Source organism: Salmo salar, unplaced genomic scaffold (genome assembly GCF_965601325.2).
Source record: "Salmo salar unplaced genomic scaffold, fSalSal1 ptg000424l, whole genome shotgun sequence".
NCBI classification, from domain to species: domain Eukaryota; kingdom Metazoa; phylum Chordata; class Actinopteri; order Salmoniformes; family Salmonidae; genus Salmo; species Salmo salar.
Window position 1 is genome coordinate 646276 of NW_027675384.1, and position 23668 is coordinate 669943.

Consider the following 23668-nt stretch of genomic DNA (forward strand, 5'->3'; position numbering starts at 1 on the left):
TTTCCCTCCAGTCAGCAGACGGCGATGTGCGTCTTTCAGGCGATGCTGCAGCGTGACGTATAATCTAGTGGACGGAACGGATCAACAACAACGAGTCAGCCACCTTGGTAGCCAACAGCCGAAACATTTAGACTGTTTCTGTGCATATTTGCCTCTGTTTTTTAAATATACTTCTGACATCTAGTTAATTGCCCCCATTTAAATGTTATAGGTACATTGTTAGTCAACTAGCTGGCTTGATAAATTAGCCTAGCACTAAACTAGTCGCTCATGCTAACTAGCTAGCTAGCTAACATCCCCGAACATGAGCTCCCTAAACTACTCCCCTCCTGTTAAAGAAGAGGAGGTCTGCTGGACGGAGAAAGAAGCTCTGGGGCTGAACATTGTCGTGAAAGAGGAGAAGGAAGAGGAGGATGTCACAGTAAAACAAGAAGTAGAGGGTGAGGCTGTTACTGTGAAAGAAGAAGAGAAAGACGTTACAGTGAAAGAAGAGGAAGACACGTTCAGAGTGAAAGAGGAGGAAGATGTTACTGTAAAAGAAGAGGAGGAAGAGAAAGAGGAGGCTGTTACCGTGAAAGAAGAGGAAGAGGTGAAAGAGGAGGATGTAGTTTTTGAAGTGAAGGAGGGGAAACAGGGAGAGAGAACTGTCATATTGACAGAGGAGTCAGGAGATCTGATTACCACCAGTAAGTACTGTCTTAAAAACGAGCTCTAACTGCAAAGGTTTTGAACGAATGTGTTGTTTTAAAGCAGCATGCTACTGAAATTCTGTACTTGAAAATGTTGTTCTGTACTCTAGGAATTTATGTTATAATATGTTGAAGCTACATTTTAAAATGGGTGATTAAATCCCTGAATGCTGATTGGCTGACAGCCGTGGTATATCAGGCCGTATACCATGGGTATGACAAAACATGCATTTTTACTGTTCTGATTACATTGGTAACCAGTTTATAATTGCAATAAGACACCTCTGGTTTGTGATATATGGCCAATATACCACGGCTAAGGGCTGTATCCAGGCACGTTGTGCTGTGTTGTACATAAGGACAGTCTTTAACCATGCTATATTGGCCATATACCACACTTCCTCTGGTCTTATTGCTTAACTGTAACATGTGTATACCATCAGAGTCCCTCCCACCACAAAATAACAACTTAATTGTCTCACAGAATGGCAAACAAGTTATAAATGAAACTTTTGATGTGTGTCTATTGTAGGCCTTGTGTGGAGTGTGTATACCAACAAAAAGCAGATTTCTAAATAATGTTGGAGAAATACATAAAATAAGATGCATTATTGACATGAAATGGACATGTGTTATGGGGAGACTGAACATATTAGCAAAAGGACAAGCGTTTTGGGGAGACTGAACATATTAGCAAACGTTTGTAAGTCTACAAAAAAAACATAAAATAAAATAGCCATTTCAAGGAAAGGCTGAACTAAAGAATTATCATTTAGAAAGTATGGTAATTATTACTTTAGAGATGAAGTGGGACACCAACAAAATGTTATTTACATTGGATCAAATACAGCCTATAACATGACATTATCTATTATTATAGAGCTCTGATCAGCCTATAACATGACATTATCTATTATTATAGAGCTCTGATCAGCCTATAACATGACATTATCTATTATTATAGAGCTCTGATCAGCCTATAACATGACATTATCTATTATTATAGAGCTCTGATCAGCCTATAACATGATCTATTATTATAGAGCTCTGTTCAGCCTATAACATGACATTATCTATTATTATAGAGCTCTGATCAGCCTATAACATGACATTATCTATTATTATAGAGCTCTGATCAGCCTATAACATGACATTATCTATTATTATAGAGCTCTGATCAGCCTATAAACATGACATTATCTATTATTATAGAGCTCTGATCAGCCTATAACATGACATTATCTATTATTATAGAGCTCTGATCAGCCTATAACATGACATTATCTATTATTATAGAGCTCTGATCAGCCTATAAACATGACATTATCTATTATTATAGAGCTCTGATCAGCCTATAAACATGACATTATCTATTATTATAGAGCTCTGATCAGCCTATAACATGACATGATCTATTATTATAGAGCTCTGATCAGCCTATAACATGACATTATCTATTATTATAGAGCTCTGTTCAGCCTATAACATGACATGATCTATTATTATAGAGCTCTGATCAGCCTATAACATGACATTATCTATTATTATAGAGCTCTGATCAGCCTATAACATGACATTATCTATTATTATAGAGCTCTGTTCAGCCTATAAACATGACATTATCTATTATTATAGAGCTCTGATCAGCCTATAAACATGATCTATTATTATAGAGCTCTGATCAGCCTATAACATGACATTATCTATTATTATAGAGCTCTGTTCAGCCTATAACATGACATTATCTATTATTATAGAGCTCTGATCAGCCTATAAACATGACATTATCTATTATTATAGAGCTCTGATCAGCCTATAAACATTATCTATTATTATAGAGCTCTGATCAGCCTATAACATGACATTATCTATTATTATAGAGCTCTGATCAGCCTATAAACATGACATGATCTATTATTATAGAGCTCTGATCAGCCTATAACATGACATTATCTATTATTATAGAGCTCTGATCAGCCTATAACATGACATTATCTATTATTATAGAGCTCTGATCAGCCTATAACATGACATTATCTATTATTATAGAGCTCTGATCAGCCTATAAACATGACATTATCTATTATTATAGAGCTCTGATCAGCCTATAACATGACATTATCTATTATTATAGAGCTCTGATCAGCCTATAACATGACATTATCTATTATTATAGAGCTCTGATCAGCCTATAAACATGACATTATCTATTATTATAGAGCTCTGATCAGCCTATAAACATGACATTATCTATTATTATAGAGCTCTGATCAGCCTATAACATGACATGATCTATTATTATAGAGCTCTGATCAGCCTATAACATGACATTATCTATTATTATAGAGCTCTGTTCAGCCTATAACATGACATGATCTATTATTATAGAGCTCTGATCAGCCTATAACATGACATTATCTATTATTATAGAGCTCTGATCAGCCTATAACATGACATTATCTATTATTATAGAGCTCTGTTCAGCCTATAAACATGACATTATCTATTATTATAGAGCTCTGATCAGCCTATAAACATGATCTATTATTATAGAGCTCTGATCAGCCTATAACATGACATTATCTATTATTATAGAGCTCTGTTCAGCCTATAACATGACATTATCTATTATTATAGAGCTCTGATCAGCCTATAAACATGACATTATCTATTATTATAGAGCTCTGATCAGCCTATAAACATGATCTATTATTATAGAGCTCTGATCAGCCTATAAACATGACATTATCTATTATTATAGAGCTCTGATCAGCCTATAACATGACATTATCTATTATTATAGAGCTCTAATCAGCCTATAACATGACATTATCTATTATTATAGAGCTCTGCTCAGCCTATAACATGACATTATCTATTATTATAGAGCTCTGATCAGCCTATAACATGACATTATCTATTATTATAGAGCTCTGATCAGCCTATAAACATGATCTATTATTATAGAGCTCTGATCAGCCTATAACATGACATTATCTATTATTATAGAGCTCTGATCAGCCTATAACATGACATTATCTATTATTATAGAGCTCTGATCAGCCTATAACATGACATTATCTATTATTATAGAGCTCTGATCAGCCTATAAACATGACATGATCTATTATTATAGAGCTCTGATCAGCCTATAACATGACATTATCTATTATTATAGAGCTCTGATCAGCCTATAACATGACATTATCTATTATTATAGAGCTCTGTTCAGCCTATAAACATGACATGATCTATTATTATAGAGCTCTGATCAGCCTATAACATGACATTATCTATTATTATAGAGCTCTGTTCAGCCTATAAACATGACATTATCTATTATTATAGAGCTCTGATCAGCCTATAACATGACATTATCTATTATTATAGAGCTCTGATCAGCCTATAACATGACATTATCTATTATTATAGAGCTCTGATCAGCCTATAAACATGACATTATCTATTATTATAGAGCTCTGTTCAGCCTATAAACATTATCTATTATTATAGAGCTCTGATCAGCCTATAAACATGACATTATCTATTATTATAGAGCTCTGATCAGCCTATAACATGACATTATCTATTATTATAGAGCTCTGATCAGCCTATAAACATGACATTATCTATTATTATAGAGCTCTGATCAGCCTATAACATGACATTATCTATTATTATAGAGCTCTGATCAGCCTATAAACATGACATTATCTATTATTATAGAGCTCTGATCAGCCTATAAACATGACATTATCTATTATTATAGAGCTCTGATCAGCCTATAACATGACATTATCTATTATTATAGAGCTCTGATCAGCCTATAACATGACATTATCTATTATTATAGAGCTCTGATCAGCCTATAAACATGACATTATCTATTATTATAGAGCTCTGCTCAGCCTATAACATGACATTATCTATTATTATAGAGCTCTGATCAGCCTATAAACATGATCTATTATTATAGAGCTCTGATCAGCCTATAAACATGATCTATTATTATAGAGCTCTGCTCAGCCTATAACATGACATTATCTATTATTATAGAGCTCAGATCAGCCTATAACATGACATTATCTATTATTATAGAGCTCTGATCAGCCTATAACATGACATTATCTATTATTATAGAGCTCTGTTCAGCCTATAAACATGACATTATCTATTATTATAGAGCTCTGATCAGCCTATAACATGACATTATCTATTATTATAGAGCTCTGATCAGCCTATAACATGACATTATCTATTATTATAGAGCTCTGATCAGCCTATAAACATGACATTATCTATTATTATAGAGCTCTGATCAGCCTATAACATGACATTATCTATTATTATAGAGCTCTGATCAGCCTATAAACATGACATTATCTATTATTATAGAGCTCTGCTCAGCCTATAAACATGACATTATCTATTATTATAGAGCTCTGTTCAGCCTATAAACATGACATTATCTATTATTATAGAGCTCTGATCAGCCTATAACATGACATTATCTATTATTATAGAGCTCTGCTCAGCCTATAAACATGACATTATCTATTATTATAGAGCTCTGTTCAGCCTATAAACATGACATTATCTATTATTATAGAGCTCTGATCAGCCTATAACATGACATTATCTATTATTATAGAGCTCTGATCAGCCTATAAACATGATCTATTATTATAGAGCTCTGCTCAGCCTATAAACATGACATTATCTATTATTATAGAGCTCTGATCAGCCTATAACATGACATTATCTATTATTATAGAGCTCTGATCAGCCTATAAACATGACATTATCTATTATTATAGAGCTCTGTTCAGCCTATAACATGACATTATCTATTATTATAGAGCTCTGTTCAGCCTATAACATGACATTATCTATTATTATAGAGCTCTGATCAGCCTATAAACATGACATTATCTATTATTATAGAGCTCTGATCAGCCTATAAACATGATCTATTATTATAGAGCTCTGCTCAGCCTATAAACATGACATTATCTATTATTAAAGAGCTCTGTTCAGCCTATAAACATGACATTATCTATTATTATAGAGCTCTGATCAGCCTGTAAACATGACATTATCTATTATTGTAGAGCTCTGCTCAGCCTGTAAACATGACATTATCTATTATTGTAGAGCTCTGCTCAGCCTATAAACATGACATTATCTATTATTATAGAGCTCTGCTCAGCCTATAAACATGATCTATTATTATAGAGCTCTGATCAGCCTATAAACATTATCTATTATTATAGAGCTCTGCTCAGCTTATAAACATGACATTATCTATTATTATAGAGCTCTGCTCAGCCTATAAACATGATCTATTATTATAGAGCTCTGTTCAGCCTATAAACATGACATTATTTATTATTATAGAGCTCTGATCAGCCTGTAAACATGACATGATCTATTATTATAGAGCTCTGCTCAGCCTATAAACATGACATTATCTATTATTATAGAGCTCTGTTCAGCCTATAAACATGACATTATCTATTATTATAGAGCTCTGCTCAGCCTATAAACATGACATTATCTATTATTATAGAGCTCTGTTCAGCCTATAAACATGACATTATCTATTATTATAGAGCTCTGATCAGCCTGTAAACATGACATTATCTATTATTATAGAGCTCTGATCAGCCTGGAAACATGACATGATCTATTATTATAGAGCTCTGATCAGCCTGTAAACATGACATTATCTATTATTATAGAGCTCTGATTAGCCTGTAAACATGACATTATCTATTATTATAGAGCTCTGCTCAGCCTATAAACATGACATTATCTATTATTATAGAGCTCTGATCAGCCTGAAGACATGACATTATCTATTATTATAGAGCTCTGCTCAGCCTATAAACATGACATGATCTATTATTATAGAGCTCTGATCAGCCTATAAACATGACGTTATCTATTATTATAGAGCTCTGATCAGCCTATAAACATGGCATTATCTATTATTGTAGAGCTCTGTTCAGCCTATAAACATGATCTATTATTATAGAGCTCTGCTCAGCCTATAAACATTATCTATTATTATAGAGCTCTGATCAGCCTGTAAACATGACATTATCTATTTTTATAGAGCTGTGCTCAGCCTGTAAACATGACATTATTTATTATTATAGAGCTCTGCTCAGCCTATAGACATGACATTATCTATTATTATACAGCTCTGCTCAGCCTATAAACATGATCTATTATTATACAGCTCTGCTCAGCCTATAAACATGACATTATCTATTATTATAGAGCTCTGCTCAGCCTAAAATACGACATTATGTAGCCTGGCAGGTAGGAGCCAGTAACCGAAAGGTTGCTGGATCAAATCCCCGAGCTGACAAGGTAAAAACGCTGTCATTCTGCCCCTGAGCAAGGAAGTTAACCCACTGTTCCCTGGCTGCCGATGACGTGGATGTCTATTAAGGCAGCCCCCCGCACCTCTCTGATTCAGAGGGGTTGGGTTAAATACGGGACACACATTTCAGTTGAATCCATTCAGTTGACTAGGTATCCCCCTTTCCCTATTGTAGAGCTCTGCTCAGCCTATAAACATGTGAGAAAGATTAGATTTTATGTTCTACATTATTATTATTATTAGGGCAGCCACCAAGTTTTTATTAAATTATGTAATGTTCTGAAAACTGACTTCAGGTTTTTGAGGAATCTAGCCTCACAGGAAGACAGTTTTATTTTATGGAGGTTTAATTCAGTTCTCTGTTTAATATTGAACTAAATACTCTGTCTTTGGTAGGAGAGGGACCAGACTCTCACTCTGACAGCGGGGAGACTCCTTCAGGGGAACCAGACCCAGAGACGCCCAAACCAGCGAGACAACACCACTGTTCCCAGTGTGAAAAGAGTTTTAAGTTAAGGAACCTGAAAGTACATGAGAGAACGCATACAGGAGAAAACCCTTACGAATGCTCCCACTGTGGAAAGAGTTTTACCAAGTTAGGGAACCTAAAAGAGCATGAGAGGACACACACAAGAGAAAAGAGTTTCCAATGTTCCCAGTGTGGAAAGAGGTTTACCCAGTTACGGTACCTGAAACAACATGAAGAAATACACACAGAAGATAGGAAGACCTACCACTGCTCTCAGTGTGGAAAGATATTTACTGGGTTAGGGAACCTGAAAATACATATGAGAAGACACTCTGGAGAGAAGCCGTACCACTGTTCCCACGGTGTAAAGAGTTTTACTCAGTTAGGGAGCCTGAAACCACATGAGAGGGGACACACTGGAGAGAAGCCTTATCACTGTTCCCACTGTGGAAGGAATTTTAGGTGGTATGCGAGCCTGAAGGAGCATGAGAGAATACACACAGGAGAAAAGCCTTACCACTGTTCCAATAGTGAAAATAGTTTTACCCATCGAGGGAGTCTGAAAGCGCATGAGAGAATACACTCAGGAGAAAAGCCTTACAAATGTTCCCGATGTGAAAAGAGTTTTACCCGGTTAGGGAGCCTGAAAAAGCATGAGAGAACACACACAGGAGAAAAGCCTTTCCAACATACTAATACACAGGAGGAGAAGACATACCACTGCTCTCATTGTGAAAAGACATTTTCCCAGTCAGAGGACCTGAAATCACATGAGAGAATACAGAGGCTGTGTTCTGACTTATGTTTTTGATTGAGAAATTGTGTTTTTGTTCATTCTACATTAAATAATATTGTATGAATGAAATCATACTGAAAAATAGGTCTACATGTTTTTTCCAGCTCAAGACATGATCATGTCGAAAATCGGATTAAAAGAGTAAAAAAAAATGTTTTGATTATGAACTTAAGATTGATTGAATGCAGGTGTAAACCCCTAAATGTTGTTCACTATATCATTGGGATATTTCAAACATGTTAATTATTAAATAGATTGATATTAGTATTTCTTCATTCAGATTGTCATTGTAAATGCGTATTGGTTCTCAATTGACATATCTGATTAAATAAATGTGAAATAAAGTAAATGCCATATTGTTTTTGGGAAGTCTATTTGGTTCTATGTTGGGACTATAAGAATATTTTGAAGATAAATACACAAGGCAGAGTACGAGAGAGACAGAGGACGAGAGGTCAGTACAGTACTAACAACCAATGGAAATAGTGTTTTTTCCTGTAATAGGGAGTTATTGATCAGTGGTTCAGCAACATGGGAGGATGTAGATGTACACTACCGTTCAACAGTTTGGGGTCACTTAGAAATAACCTTGTTTTTAAAAGAAAGCCATTTTTTGTCCATTAAAATAACATCAAATTGATCTGAAATACAGTGTAGACATTGTTAATGTTGTAAATGACTATTGTAGCTGGAAACAGATGATTATTAATGGAATATCTACATAGGCGTACAGAGGCCCATTATCAGCAACCATCACTCCTGTGTTCCTATGGCACGTTGTGTTAGTTAATCCAAGTTTATCATTTTAAAAGGCTAATTGATCATTAGAAAACCCTTTTGCAATTATGTTAGCACAGCTGAAAACTGTTGTTATGATTAAAGAAGCAATAAAACTGGTCTGCTTTAGACTAGTTGAGTATCTGGAGCATCAATGTAACCTCTCAAATTCATAGACAGGTGTCGCGTCTTTTTTTACCCAAAAGTAGTTTTTTACCCGGAGACTGTAGTGCTACTTTCTCAAAATGAACATAAATGCTGTAGGGGGAGGGTTCTGGTGTTTTACCAGGAGACTGGGGCCGATCCCCATTTAGGAATGTATGTCTTGCTTACTCACACTCTGCATGTGTTGATACCTGGCTGAAAACCCTCACAGTTGTTGGCCAACAGATTTTGTCATGGAGTTTTCATTCAATAGGGTTTAGAGTCCATTTCATCTTAAGCCATTCTTTTAAATACGGTAATACCTTTAATTAGAATGTTGTGCCTTTAAATACCTTTTCATTCTAATTTTGTTGACGGACTCAATAGAATACACGGAGTCAGAAACTAGGGATCAATTCAAGAAAGTCATCATTCGTCTCTGTTTCAACACCAACTGGTAGATTTAAAAATACTCTGATCTTGTAGATTATTTAGGTACATTTTAGGGTTAGGAAAGTATGTATGAATCATAAAAACAATAGTCCTATAAATCTACCCTAATTCTTACTAATCATGGAAGTTTGATGACAACGGCCCAATCCTACATTTACATAAGTGTTCAGACCCTTAACTCAGTACTTTGTTGAAACAGCGATTACAGCCTTGAGTCTTCTTGGGTATGACACTAGAAGCTTGACACACCTGTATTTGGGTAGTTTCTTCCATTCTTCTCTGCAGATCCTCTCAAGCTCTGTCAGGTTGGATGGGGAGCATCGCTGCACAACTATTTTCAGGTCTCTCCAGAGATGTTTGATCGGGTTCAAGTCCGGGCTCTGGCTGGACCACTCAAGGACAACAGTGCAATAATATGTAACAACTTCACAACAAATACACACATCTAAAGTAAAGGAATGGAATTAAGAATATATAAATATTTGGACGAGCAATGTCAGAGTGGCATAGACTAAAATACAGTAGAATAGTATAGAATACAGTATATACATATGAGATGAGTAATACATAGACAGATACAGTAGAATATGATAGAATACAGTATATACATATGAGATGAGTAATACATAGACAGATACAGTAGAATAGTATAGAATACAGTATATACATATGAGATGAGTAATACAGTAGAATACAGATACAGTAGAATAGGATAGAACCTAGTCTGTTCATTATATACTTCAACATTATGTATTGTTACACCATGTAGGAGCAGTATAGACCTAGTCTGTTCATTATATACATCTACATGATGTATTGTTACACCATGTAGGAGCAGTATAGACCTAGTCTGTTCATTATATACATCTACATGATGTATTGTTACACCATGTAGGAGCAGTATAGACCTAGTCTGTTCATTATATACATCTACATGATGTATTGTTACACCATGTAGGAGCAGTATAGACCTAGTCTGTTCATTATATACATCTACATGATGTATTGTTACACCAACACAAAAAAAGGAAATTATATTATTTTATACTAATACAATTGCTCAGAGAAAGAGATTTAGTTTAAAATGTAATTCTCAAAAGGTTGGGGTCTGAATTATTGCCACCCATGTTTTCAGTACTCCAGCACCCTCCCCTTGGGAGGATAACGACACTGAAATGTTTAATGAGATTAGAGAACACATTGGGTGGGATCTTAGACCATTCCTCCATACAGAATCTCTCCATGTCCTTGATTTATTTAGTCTGTCTTATGGACTGCCCTGTTCAATTCAAACCACAGATTTTCAATGGAGTTCAAGTCCGAAGACTGAGATGGCCATTAAAAATGTTGATTTTTGTGCCCAATTAACCATTTCTTTGTGGATATTGATGTGTCTTGCTGGAAGATCCTCTTATGGCCAAGTTTCAGCCTCCTAGCAGAGAGGTAACCAGGTTTTGGGCTAAAATATCCTGGTAGTGGGTAAAGTTAATTTATTTATTTCATACAGTAATTTTTGCTCATCATTATCAAGGGTACCAATAACTAGGTGCTTATTTTGATATCTAGTTATTTGACTGAATCAGAAATACAGATGTGGAGTAGATGTAGAGTTTGTTTTAAATTCTCATAAAAAATCTGAACTAATCAAACACTTGTTGCTCTTTGTACTTGTTGATATAATATTCATATTTAATGGAGAGAAAAAAAACGTTTCCCTAAACTGCTTTATAATATTATAATTCAATGAAAGAATAAAAATAGTTTTCCCTCCTCAACTGCGTTTCCTCCCTCCAGACAGCAGATGGCGATATGTGTCTTTCAGGCGATGTTTCTAGTGTGACGTATAATCTAGTGGACGGAACGCTTCTTCAACAACTGCAGCCACCTCGGTAGCTCGCTAGCTGACAAAGTCGGAACATTCAAGTTCTTTAGACAATTTCGTGGTTTAATTGCCACTATAATTCAAACATACTTATGTGGAAACAACTAGCTACCCCATTTAATTTCATATTTACGTTGTAAGTCAACTATCTGGCTGGTTAAGTTAGCATTAGCCTAGCTAGCTAACATCCCCGACCATGCGCTCACTAAGCTACTCTCCTCCTGCTAAAGAAGAGGTCTGCTGGACGGAGAAAGAGGGACTGTGGCAGAACGTTGTCGTGAAAGAGGAAGAGGAGGATGTTACATTACAAAGACAAGTAGAAGGTGAGGCTGTTACCGTGAAAGAAGAAGAGAAAGACGCTTTCAGAGTGAAAGACGAGGAGGAAGATGCCGTTTTTGGAGTGGAGGATGAAGTGAAAGAAGATGAAGACGTTTTTGGAATGAAGGATGAAGAGGGGGAGATTACTGTCACATTAGAGGAGGACGAAGAAGAGAAGACTGGAGAACTGATTATTACCAGTAAATACAGTGAGTACTATCTAATAAAACAGGGACATTGATCTGATTAACACCAGTAAATACAGTGAGTACTATCAAATAAAACAGGGACATTGATCTGATTAACACCAGTAAATACAGTGAGTACTATCTTATAAAACAGGGACATTGATCTGATTAACACCAGTAAATACAGTGAGTACTATCTAATAAAACAGGGACCTTGATCTGATTAACACCAGTAAATACAGTGAGTACTATCTAATAAAACAGGGACATTGATCTGATTAACACCAGTAAATACAGTGAGTACTATCTAATAAAACAGGGACATTGATCTGATTAACACCAGTAAATACAGTGAGTACTATCTAATAAAACAGGGACATTGATCTGATTAACACCAGTAAATACAGTGAGTACTATCTAATAAAACAGGGACATTGATCTGATTAACACCAGTAAATACAGTGAGTACTATCTAATAAAACAGGGACATTGATCTGATTAACACCAGTAAATACAGTGAGTACTATCTAATAAAACAGGGACATTGATCTGGTTAACACCAGTAAATACAGTGAGTACTATCTAATAAAACAGGGGCATTGATCTGGTTAACACCAGTAAATACAGTGAGTACTATCTAATAAAACAGGGACATTGATCTGATTAACACCAGTAAATACAGTGAGTACTATCTAATAAAACAGGGACACAAACTCTGCAGATGTTGAACTAATGTGTGATTTTTAAAAGGGCATTCTACACTCAAATATGTTTTTGTACGGTATGAATTGTTCATGACGTCCTCCAGGGATTTTTAAACTTTTCCTGTTGAAAAGTGATATAAATACAGTAAAGTATAAACACACTAATGGGAAACAAATAAATGTTTTGAGCAAAATAGTGTTTTTTTAACAACTGCAAACTAGAAGGAGTGAGTGATGTCATAGTAAGGCCTTCAAGGAGTTGGCTTGATGGGAAGTCGTGATGTCATCCAATAGGAGACTGATCTTCATGTGAATATTCATTATTCTTTTTAAAATCCTTCATGTTCTGTCAAGTTGGTTGTTGATCATTGCTAGAAAGCCATTTTCAAGTCTTGCTATAGATTTTAAAGACGATTTAAGTCCAAACTGTAACTAGGCCACTCAGGAACATTCAATGTCATCTTGGTAAGCTCCTCCAGTGTAGATTTGGCCTTGTGGTTTAGGTTATTGTCCTGTTAGGAAAGTTGTTTGTATTCAGATCTCTGAAATGCTCTCTACCTACGTAACATTTAGTGTCTCCTTATGTTACGCTGGAAAAACAGTTTTCATGGATACAGAAATCCTAAATCATTTCAGAGTTTGCTAATCCAATGGTTCTAACCAAGAGTGACCTTAACTTTATTGACAACTCCCAAATGGATACTGTCATTAATGTGGTTCTTCAATAATTACACATAATACATAATACTTTAGCTGTTTAGTTACAGTCACATGTTCAACTATCATCAGCTGATCCAGGAAATCATTTTCTGAATGACAGTCACATGACAAACATGACGACATGCAACAACAACCAAAGTGCTTCTTCATTCATTACTCTGGTAAAGACAGTTATGCCGTTCTCCATGTTGGATCCAACATCCCTAACAAATTGATTTTTATAATGCGTTATTGTCTGATTGATTTACAGTAGGGTCTCGTTAGTCCGTTTGGAAACGGAGATACTTAGCTCATAATGTGTAGAGAACTGTTCCTTGATGGATAGGCTATTGTTCAACACACAGAGATATTTTCCTTTATTCAGGACATTTAGAATGACAACACATTACAGAGTAGCCTAGTGGGATTATTCACAAAATTATTTGGTGATCAGGTTATGAAATGTCATGACAAAGACATTTTAATTTCCATGTTTCACCTGAAATATTAAATGATTTATAGTCCTACGTCTATGTTGTTGTTAGATAAAGTTATGGGTCCTACAGTAGGTCTATGTTATTGTTAGGTGAAGTTATGGGTCCTACAGTAGGTCTATGTTATTGTTAGGTGAAGTTATGGGCCAATTTGTTAAACACTTAGTGTACAAACCCTTATTGTCAGGCTGATGGAAAAGCTAGCCAAAGAGCATTTAACTGGTTGAAGTGTTTAACTATAAATCAGTTGATTTGTGACAATAACACAAACATATTAAGCAGGAGATTCAAACGAGCCTTACAATTATAATCCAAAAGTAATGTGAAATGTACTCATCATCAACCTGTAAATGGAGGCTATTTTTGCTGTCAGCCTATGAGAACTCCCCTGAGTTTTCCCCCACGGTGGTGAATTACTGAATAGACACAGAGCTTAATGTGAGTTTCCTTGAGTAGCACTCCTGATCTTGCGCTGTAATATTCAGAATACATTGTGAAAAACTAAAATCTTAGCTCACCATTTTTGCTCCAGGCAGATATACTACATCCATAACTAGTGGTTTCCTCATTAGCAGATATACTATATCCATAACTAGTGGTTTCCTCATTACCAGATATACTACATCCATAACTAGTGGTTTCCTCATTACCAGATATACTACATCCATAACTAGTGGTTTCCTCATTACCAGATATACTACATCCATAACTAGTGGTTTCCTCATTACCAGATATACTACATCCATAACTAGTGGTTTCCTCATTACCAGATATACTACATCCATAACTAGTGGTTTCCTCATTACCAGATATACTACATCCATAACTAGTGGTTTCCTCATTACCAGATATACTACATCCATAACTAGTGGTTTCCTCATTACCAGATATACTACATCCATAACTAGTGGTTTCCTCATTAGCAGATATACTACATCCATAACTAGTGGTTTCCTCATTACCAGATATACTACATCCATAACTAGTGGTTTCCTCATTACCAGATATACTATATCCATAACTAGTGGGTTCCTCATTACCAGATATACTACATCCATAACTAGTGGTTTCCTCATTACCAGATATACTACATCCATAACTAGTGGGTTCCTCATTACCAGATATACTACATCCATAACTAGTGGTTGCCTCATTACCAGATATACTACATCCATAACTAGTGGTTTCCTCATTACCAGATATACTACATCCTTAACTAGTGGGTTCCTCATTACCAGATATACTACATCCATAACTAGTGGTTTCCTCATTACCAGATATACTACATCCATAACTAGTGGTTTCCTCATTACCAGATATACTACATCCATAACTAGTGGTTTCCTGTTACGTGAATTAAGTTATCAATGTTCTTAATCCGAACTTCAATTAAACTACTCAGTCTGCCCCCCCCAGAGTGTGTTAGATTCTGGTTGAATGAAGCAGACGGATAGCCAGCCTACAAGGGTCTAAACGTTAATTTATGAGAGCTCTGAAAATCCTTACAATGTACTAAGCCTTTTATATTAACACACACACACACACCAGTACAGAACTCCACCAAGCAGTACCCAGACCACCTGTCTCCTTATCCGTTCCCAGGCCGTTGTTTCTCTCCCTAACTTAAGGAGGCCTCTTCTCCTGTTCCTTCCCAAGGTCGTCTTATCAACTCTGCCCTGCTCATTTTTTGAAGTGGTACCCGTGTCTTACTCACACACAGTATTGCACAGTATTAACCCATTATTATAGCCTTAATTCGAATACATTTCAACAGGTTATAGGGTTTCTGAGTGAAATCATTTAGTCAAACTTTTAGTCATATTTTACATTTTACATTTAAGTCATTTAGCAGACGCTCTTATCCAGAGCGACTTACAAATTGGTGCATTCACCTTATGATATCCAGTGGAACAACCACTTTACAATAGTGCATCTAAATCTTTTAGGGGGGGGGGGGGGTTAGAAGGATTACTTTATCCTATCCTAGGTATTCCTTAAAGAGGTGGGGTTTCAGGTGTCTCCGGAAGGTGGTGATTGACTCCACTGTCCTGGCGTCGTGAGGGAGCTTGTTCCACCATTGGGGTGCCAGAGCAGCGAACAGTTTTGACTGGGCTGAGCGGGAACTGTGCTTCCTCAGAGGTAGGGAGGCGAGCAGGCCAGAGGTGGATGAACGCAGTGCCCTTGTTTGGGTGTAGGGCCTGATCAGAGCCTGAAGGTACGGAGGTGCCGTTCCCCTCACAGCTCCGTAGGCAAGCAGATGCGAGCTTCAACTGGAAGCCAGTGGAGAGAGCGGAGGAGCGGGGTGACGTGAGAGAACTTGGCAAGGTTGAATACCAGACGGGCTGCGGCGTTCTGGATGAGTTGTAGGGGTTTAATGGCACAGGCAGGGAGCCCAGCCAACAGCGAGTTGCAGTAATCCAGACGGGAGATGACAAGTGCCTGGACTAGGACCTGTGCCGCTTCCTGTGTGAGGCAGGGTCGTACTCTGCGAATGTTGTAGAGCATGAACCTACAGGATCGGGTCACCGCCTTGATGTTAGTGGAGAACGACAGGGTGTTGTCCAGGGTCATGCCAAGGTTCTTAGCACTCTGGGAGGAGGACACAAGGGAGTTGTCAACCGTGATGGTGAGATCATGGAACGGGCAGTCCTTCCCCGGGAGGAAGAGCAGCTCCGTCTTGCCGAGGTTCAGCTTGAGGTGGTGATCCGTCATCCACACTGATATGTCTGCCAGACATGCAGAGATGCGATTCGCCACCTGGTTATCAGAAGGGGGAAATGAGAAGATTAATTGTGTGTCGTCTGCATAGCAATGATAGGAGAGACCATGTGAGGATATGACAGAGCCAAGTGACTTGGTGTATAGTGAGAATAGGAGAGGGCCTAGAACAGAGCCCTGGGGGACACCAGTGGTGAGAGCACGTGGTGCGGAGACAGATTCTCGCCACGCCACCTGGTAGGAGCGACCTGTCAGGTAGGACGCAATCCAAGCGTGGGCCGCGCCGGAGATGCCCAGCTCGGAGAGGGTGGAGAGGAGGATCTGATGGTTCACAGTATCAAAGGCAGCAGATAGGTCTAGAAGGATGAGAGCAGAGGAGAGAGAGTTAGCTTTAGCAGAGCGGAGAGCCTCCGTGACACAGAGAAGAGCAGTCTCAGTTGAATGCCCAGTCTTGAAACCTGACTGATTAGGATCAAGAAGGTCATTCTGAGAGAGATAGCTGGCCAAGGACGGCACGTTCAAGAGTTTTGGAGAGAAAAGAAAGAAGGGATACTGGTCTGTAGTTGTTGACATCGGAGGGATCGAGTGTAGGTTTTTTCAGAAGGGGTGCAACTCTCGCTCTCTTGAAGACGGAAGGGACGTAGCCAGCGGTCAAGGATGAGTTGATGAGCGAGGTGAGGTAGTGGAGAAGGTCTCCGGAAATGGTCTGGAGAAGAGAGGAGGGGATAGGGTCAAGTGGGCAGGTTGTTGGGCGGCCGGCCGTCACAAGACGCGAGATTTCATCTGGAGAGAGAGGGGAGAAAGAGGTCAAAGCACAGGGTAGGGCAGTGTGAGCAGGACCAACGGTGTCGTTTGACTTAGCAAACGAGGATCGGATGTCATCAACCTTCTTTTCAAAATGGTTGACGAAGTCATCCGCAGAGAGGGAGTGGGGGGGGGGGGGGGGGGGGAGGATTCAGGAGGGAGGAGAAGGTAGCAAAGAGCTTCCTAGGGTTAGAGGCAGATGCTTGGAATTTAGAGTGGTAGAAAGTGGCTTTAGCAGCAGAGACAGAAGAGGAAAATGTAGAGAGGAGGGAGTGAAAGGATGCCAGGTCCGCAGGGAGGCGAGTTTTCCTCCATTTCCGCTCGGCTGCCCGGAGCCCTGTTCTGTGAGCTCGCAGTGAGTCGTCGAGCCATGGAGCAGGAGGGGAGGACCGAGCCGGCCTGGAGGATTAGGGGACAGAGAAAATCAAAGGATGCAGAAAGGGAGGAGAGGAGGGTTGAGGAGGCAGAATCAGGAGATAGGTTGGAGAAGGTTTGAGCAGAGGGAAGAGATGATAGGATGGAAGAGGAGAGAGTAGCGGGAGAGGGAGAGCGAAGGTTGGGACGGCGCAATACCATCCGAGTAGGGGCAGAGTGAGAAGTGTTGGATGAGAGCGAGAGGGAAAAGGATACAAGGTAGTGGTCGGAGACTTGGAGGGGAGTTGCAATGAGATTAGTGGAAGAACAGCATCTAGTAAAGATGAGGTCAAGCGTATTGCCTGCCTTGTGAGTAGGGGGGGAAGGTGAGAGGGTGAGGTCAAAAGAGGAGAGGAGTGGAAAGAAGGAGGCAGAGAGGAATGAGTCAAAGGTAGACGTGGGGAGGTTAAAGTCACCCAGAACTGTGAGAGGTGAACCATCCTCAGGAAAGGAACTTATCAAGGCGTCAAGCTCATTGATGAACTCTCCAAGGGAACCTGGAGGGCGATAAATGATAAGGATGTTAAGCTTGAAAGGGCTGGTAACTGTGACAGCATGGAATTCAAATGAGGAGATAGACAGATGGGTCAGGGGAGAAAGAGAGAATGTCCACTTGGGAGAGATGAGGATTCCAGTGCCACCACCCCGCTGGCTCGATGCTCTAGGGGTATGCGTGAACACGTGGGCAGACGAGGAGAGAGCAGTAGGAGTCGCAGTGTTATCTGTGGTAATCCATGTTTCCGTCAGCGCCAGGAAGTCTAGGGACTGGAGGGTAGCATAGGCTGAGATGAACTCAGCCTTGTTGGCCGCAGACCGGCAGTTCCAGAGGCTGCCGGAGACCTGGAACTCCACGTGGGTCGTGCGCGCTGGGACCACCAGGTTAGAGTGGCAGCGGCCACGCGGTGTGAAGCGTTTGTATGGCCTGTGCAGAGGGGAGAGAACAGGGATAGACAGACACATAGTTGACAAGCTACAGAAGAGGCTACGCTAATGCAAAGGAGATTGGAATGACAAGTGGACTACACGTCTCGAATGTTCAGAAAGTTAAGCTTACGTTGCAAAAATCTTATTGACTAAAATGACGAAAATGCTAGCTAACTAACACTAACACTACACTAATCAAGTCGTTCCGTTGTAATGTGATAGTTTCTACATTGCTGCTAGTCGGTAGAGGTTGGCTATTATACAAAAGCAACTTTGTAGCTAGCTAACATAACACTAATCAAGACGTTCCTTTGTAATGTATTTAGTTTCTACAATGCTGCTCGTCGGTAATAGTTGGCTAGGTATGGAACAATGGCGTCGCGGGGGACGGAAATAGCTGGCTAGCTAACCTCGATAATTACTAAACTACACAATTATCAAGCTATGACAAAGACAACTATGTAGCTAGCTAGCTAACACTGCACTAGTCAAACCGTTCCGTTGTAATGTATTAGTATCTACAGCGCTGCTAATCGGTAACGGTTGTTTAGCTAGCAAACCCACTAGCTAGCAGTGGGTTTGATGACTAGGTGTGTTGACTAAGTCTGGAGTCAGGACAAGGCGTCGCGTCGCGGCTGGCTAGCTAACCTCGATAATTACTCTAAACTACACAATTATCTTTGATAGCTAAGAAAAATTGCTCAGATCAAACAAACCAAACCGTTGTAATGTAAAGAAGTGTAGTATTACCTGTGGAGCGAAGCGAAGTGCGACTGCTCGCTCCGGAGTGGAGCGAGCAGTCCATTACATTTCCTCATTACCAGATATACTACATCCATAACTATCGGTTTCCTCATTAGCAGGGAGGAGTTTCTGCAACCAAATTGTGTGTGCTTTGCCCTCGTGCCGCAATTGTCGCAAACACAGAAAGGGACCCAAATTGGAGACCAAAAGTCGTCTGGCACACTGCTTAGGGTTTCAACAACATGAATAACTTAGACAAAATATGACTATTGTTGCTATCTTGACTGTGTTTATTTTCAAATTTAACAGACGTCAATTGTTGTACAACTTCATGGGTACGCTCTGGGCATCACCCTTTACCTCAAATAAACAGTGGATTTTTGTTGTGGGCATTTAACCATCTGACGTTGTCATTCACACAGGAGAGAGAAGTGACTATCGTGGATCCTCTGGGGAGCCTCAACAACCTCATGATGCTGACGAGGCAGAGAAGAGTCTCTCCAGATCAGAACTCCTCAAGAAACACCAGCAGAGACCCACAGGGAAGAAATCTCACTGCTCCTCTGACTGTGGGAAAAGATTCAACTCTTCAGTAAAACTTAAAATACACCAGAGAACACACAAAGGAGAGAAATCTTATAGCTGTGATAAATGTGGGAAGAGTTGTACTACATCAAGCCAGCTGACTTTACACCAGAGAATACACACAGGAGAGAAACCTTATAGCTGTGATCAATGTGGGAAGAGTTTTGGTCACTCGAGCAATCTGACAGTACACCAGAGAATACACACAGGAGAGAAACCCTGTAGCTGTGATCAATGTGGGAAGAGTTTTACTACATCTGGCTCTCTGACTGTACACCAGAGAACACACACAGGAGAGAAACCTTATAGCTGTGGTCAATGTGGGAAGAGTTTTGTTCAATCTGGAGAGCTGACAGTGCACCAGAGAATACACACAGGAGAGAAACCTTATAGCTGTGATCAATGTGGGAAGAGTTTTACTACATCTAGATTTCTGACTGTACACCAGAGAATACACACAGGAGAGAAACCTTATAGCTGTGGTCAATGTGGGAAGAGTTTTGGTCAGTCTAGCCAGCTGACATTACACCAGAGAACACACACAGGAGAGAAACCTTATAGCTGTGGCCAATGTGGGAAGAGTTTTGGTCAGTCTAGCCAACTGACTCTACACCAGAGAATACACACAGGAGAGAAACCTTATAGCTGTGGTCAATGTGGGAAGAGTTTTGGTCAATCTAGCAATCTGACAGTGCACCAGAGAAGACACACAGGAGAGAAACCCTATAGCTGTGATCAATGTGGGAAGAGATACTGTCTTAAAATATCTCTGATCAAACATCAGAAAATACATACATGAAGGATTTGTTTCATGATATCAATGAATTAATGTCACAATATAGAATGTTTTAACATTGTAGTAGGAGTATTTTAATGATGTCAATGTAGAACACTAAACGTTTGTCCCCTGTTCTATTGATTTCAACATGATATGGATATTAGCCTCAGGGGGAAAATCCAGGCTCTGAAATGGAAGAGTACTATTTATGAGATTTAACAAAAAGTGATTAACACAAAAAGGGTTGTGTTACACTTACCATGTTGGTTACCCACTGGAATCAAAATGAAACACTTCAAAATGTTTAGGTTTTCAATATATCCCAAACTTCTTCTGCATATTGGTTATTGATTTGGACACGTTGCAACTGTGTTTTGACATTGCACTATTCTCATTTAGCAAAATGGAATTGAAAAGACGTTGAAAATAAGACTAAAAGTCCAATATATGTTCGGTTGTAGTTGAAAAGATGTCGTTTTTTTCAATGACTTGAAAACAACTTAATTTCAACATACTTGCAGCCTATACACCTATAATCAATTTTATTAACAATCTTACATCACTCCAGTATTTATTTACAACATTCAAGTGCTAATTGTCTTTATTCCACTACTGAAGAAGAATGACTCAAATCACCTCATATTTCAAACATCCAGCCTGACAAAATATACATTTTTTATCATTCCATGTCTCACCATTAAGTTAATTATTGCCAATACATATTAACAAAGGGGTGTATATTTGGTTTTGATATTTCATATTTACAATTATGTAACATTTAGTAATCATAGTTATTCATGCAACCAACTGACAATTTTTGGTACAATTATATTGGAATTGTTGCCCTGCTTTTAGAATATCAGGGTTCATTCTCAGATGTGCCAAACCAAATGTACTAGAGCATGACATTGGGGACTGGGCCCCGATCCAACAACATGCCTATCTAGTGAACCCTGAAAAGAGAGAGAAGCTCTGCAGTGAGGTGGAAAGTTACTACGGATATTGCAGGAGTTTCCTCTTGAAATCAGACATGTCGGTGGTAAGGACAACTTGGTTGCTGATTATCTCAAGGGTTGGCAGTCAAAAAGATTTGTGTTTTGCGTTTAGCCATTTAACCAGTGAGTTGCCATGGATCACAATTTATTTTGACACGTTTTTCCGTGTTGGAGATGAGTTTTATCTCTTATTCTTTTCCGTATTGAAAGTGCGCTGTTGGTTAGGGGCTCGTAAGTAAGCTTTCCAGTGTTGTATCCGGCGCATGTGACTATTACAATTTGATTTGAGTTTTGTTTGGGCTCGTTCTAGAAGCTAGTGAGTTTTAGGAAGACGAGAGTTCTAGAAGCTAGTGAGTTTTAGGAAGACGAGAGTTCTAGAAGCTAGTGAGTTTTAGGAAGACGAGAGTTCTAGAAGCTAGTGAGGTTTAGGAAGACGAGAGTTCTAGAAGCTAGTGGGATTTAGGAAGAGGAGAGTTCTAGAAGCTAGTGAGTTTTAGGAAGACAAGAGTTCTAGAAGCTAGTGAGGTTTAGGAAGACAAGAGTTCTAGAAGCTAGTGAGTTTTAGGAAGAGGAGAGTTCTAGAAGCTAGTGAGATTTAGGAAGACGAGAGTTCTAGAAGCTAGTGGGATTTAGGATTCTATGGAAAGAAAAAGGAGAAAAAATAATACTATTGTAAATTATTATTTAGAAATATGTGTTTTTTCTTGTTTTTAATTGTTGACATCCAGTAGACACCATGTTTATATTGGTGAAGGTGAAGCATTGTAGATGATTATGTGAAATGGAAGTTGTAGTGATACTCTGAATGAAAAGCCAACTGACATGCTTCAACACCTGCATTGCATTGCTTGCTATTTGGGGTTTTAGGCTGGGTTTCTGTACAGCACTTTGTGACATCAGCTGATGTAAGAAGGGCTTTATAAATACATTTGATTTATTGATTGTACAACTGAAATGTGTCTTGGGTGCACTGATTGGTGTCACCTCGTTAGCACGTAGGACGCACTGATTGGTGTCACCTCGTTAGTCAGTATGTGTTACACCTGTGCTGGCTTGTCCATCTCGTTAGTGGGAAGGTGTTTCACCTGAGCTGGTCCAGGTTCTATTTAAGAGTGTCTGGCCCAGTGCTCCAGTTGTCTTGATACATGTGGAGAGTCAACACCTTTAGTTGCTCCACCTTTTTGGTTTACTTCCTGTCTTTAAGTTTGGTGTGGGTTTTTCTTTTGTTTGTCTCTTCTTGGGCAGATTTAGTGGGTCTCATGGTGGGTGTCTTTTAGGTCCCAGTTGTTGTTACTAGTCAACTTTCAGTGGACACCCCCATAGTGTCTATCAGAGCCCCTCCTAAAAAACAAGCTTATATTTTGGGTTGGATGTTGCATCCAATTAATATTTTAATCCTCTTATGTTTGTGTACTAAGTATTTGTTTTTTCCTGTGAAGACATTGTGTTGCATCATGTCATATCAGAGACCCTCCTAAAGAACACACTTATATTTTGGGTTGGATATTGCATCCAAGGAATATTTTAATCAATGGCATTTCCTTAGAATGCTCATTAGTCTTTCAGTTGTTACGTCTTCTGTTTGTTGTGTACTAAATATTTGTTTATTTTCATTGTCTTTTATTTGTTTTTTCCTGTGAAGCCATTGTGTTGCATCCATGTCTGACATGTGCTGTATAAATAAAGCTTGATTTGATTTGAA

The 23668-nt window shown here is 38.7% G+C and overlaps 1 protein-coding gene across 1 annotated transcript; it reads left to right on the forward strand.

Annotated features, from left to right (window-relative positions):
- Window positions 1-68: 68 nt before the first annotated feature.
- LOC145876005 (uncharacterized) lies at window positions 69-23668 on the forward strand. Its single transcript, XM_082971776.1, has 4 exons — window positions 69-686; window positions 7477-8339; window positions 11786-12128; window positions 20031-23668. The coding sequence occupies exons 1-4, from the start codon at window positions 305-307 to the stop codon at window positions 20990-20992; spliced, it is 2550 nt and encodes an 849-aa protein (XP_082827902.1). The 5' UTR covers window positions 69-304; the 3' UTR covers window positions 20993-23668.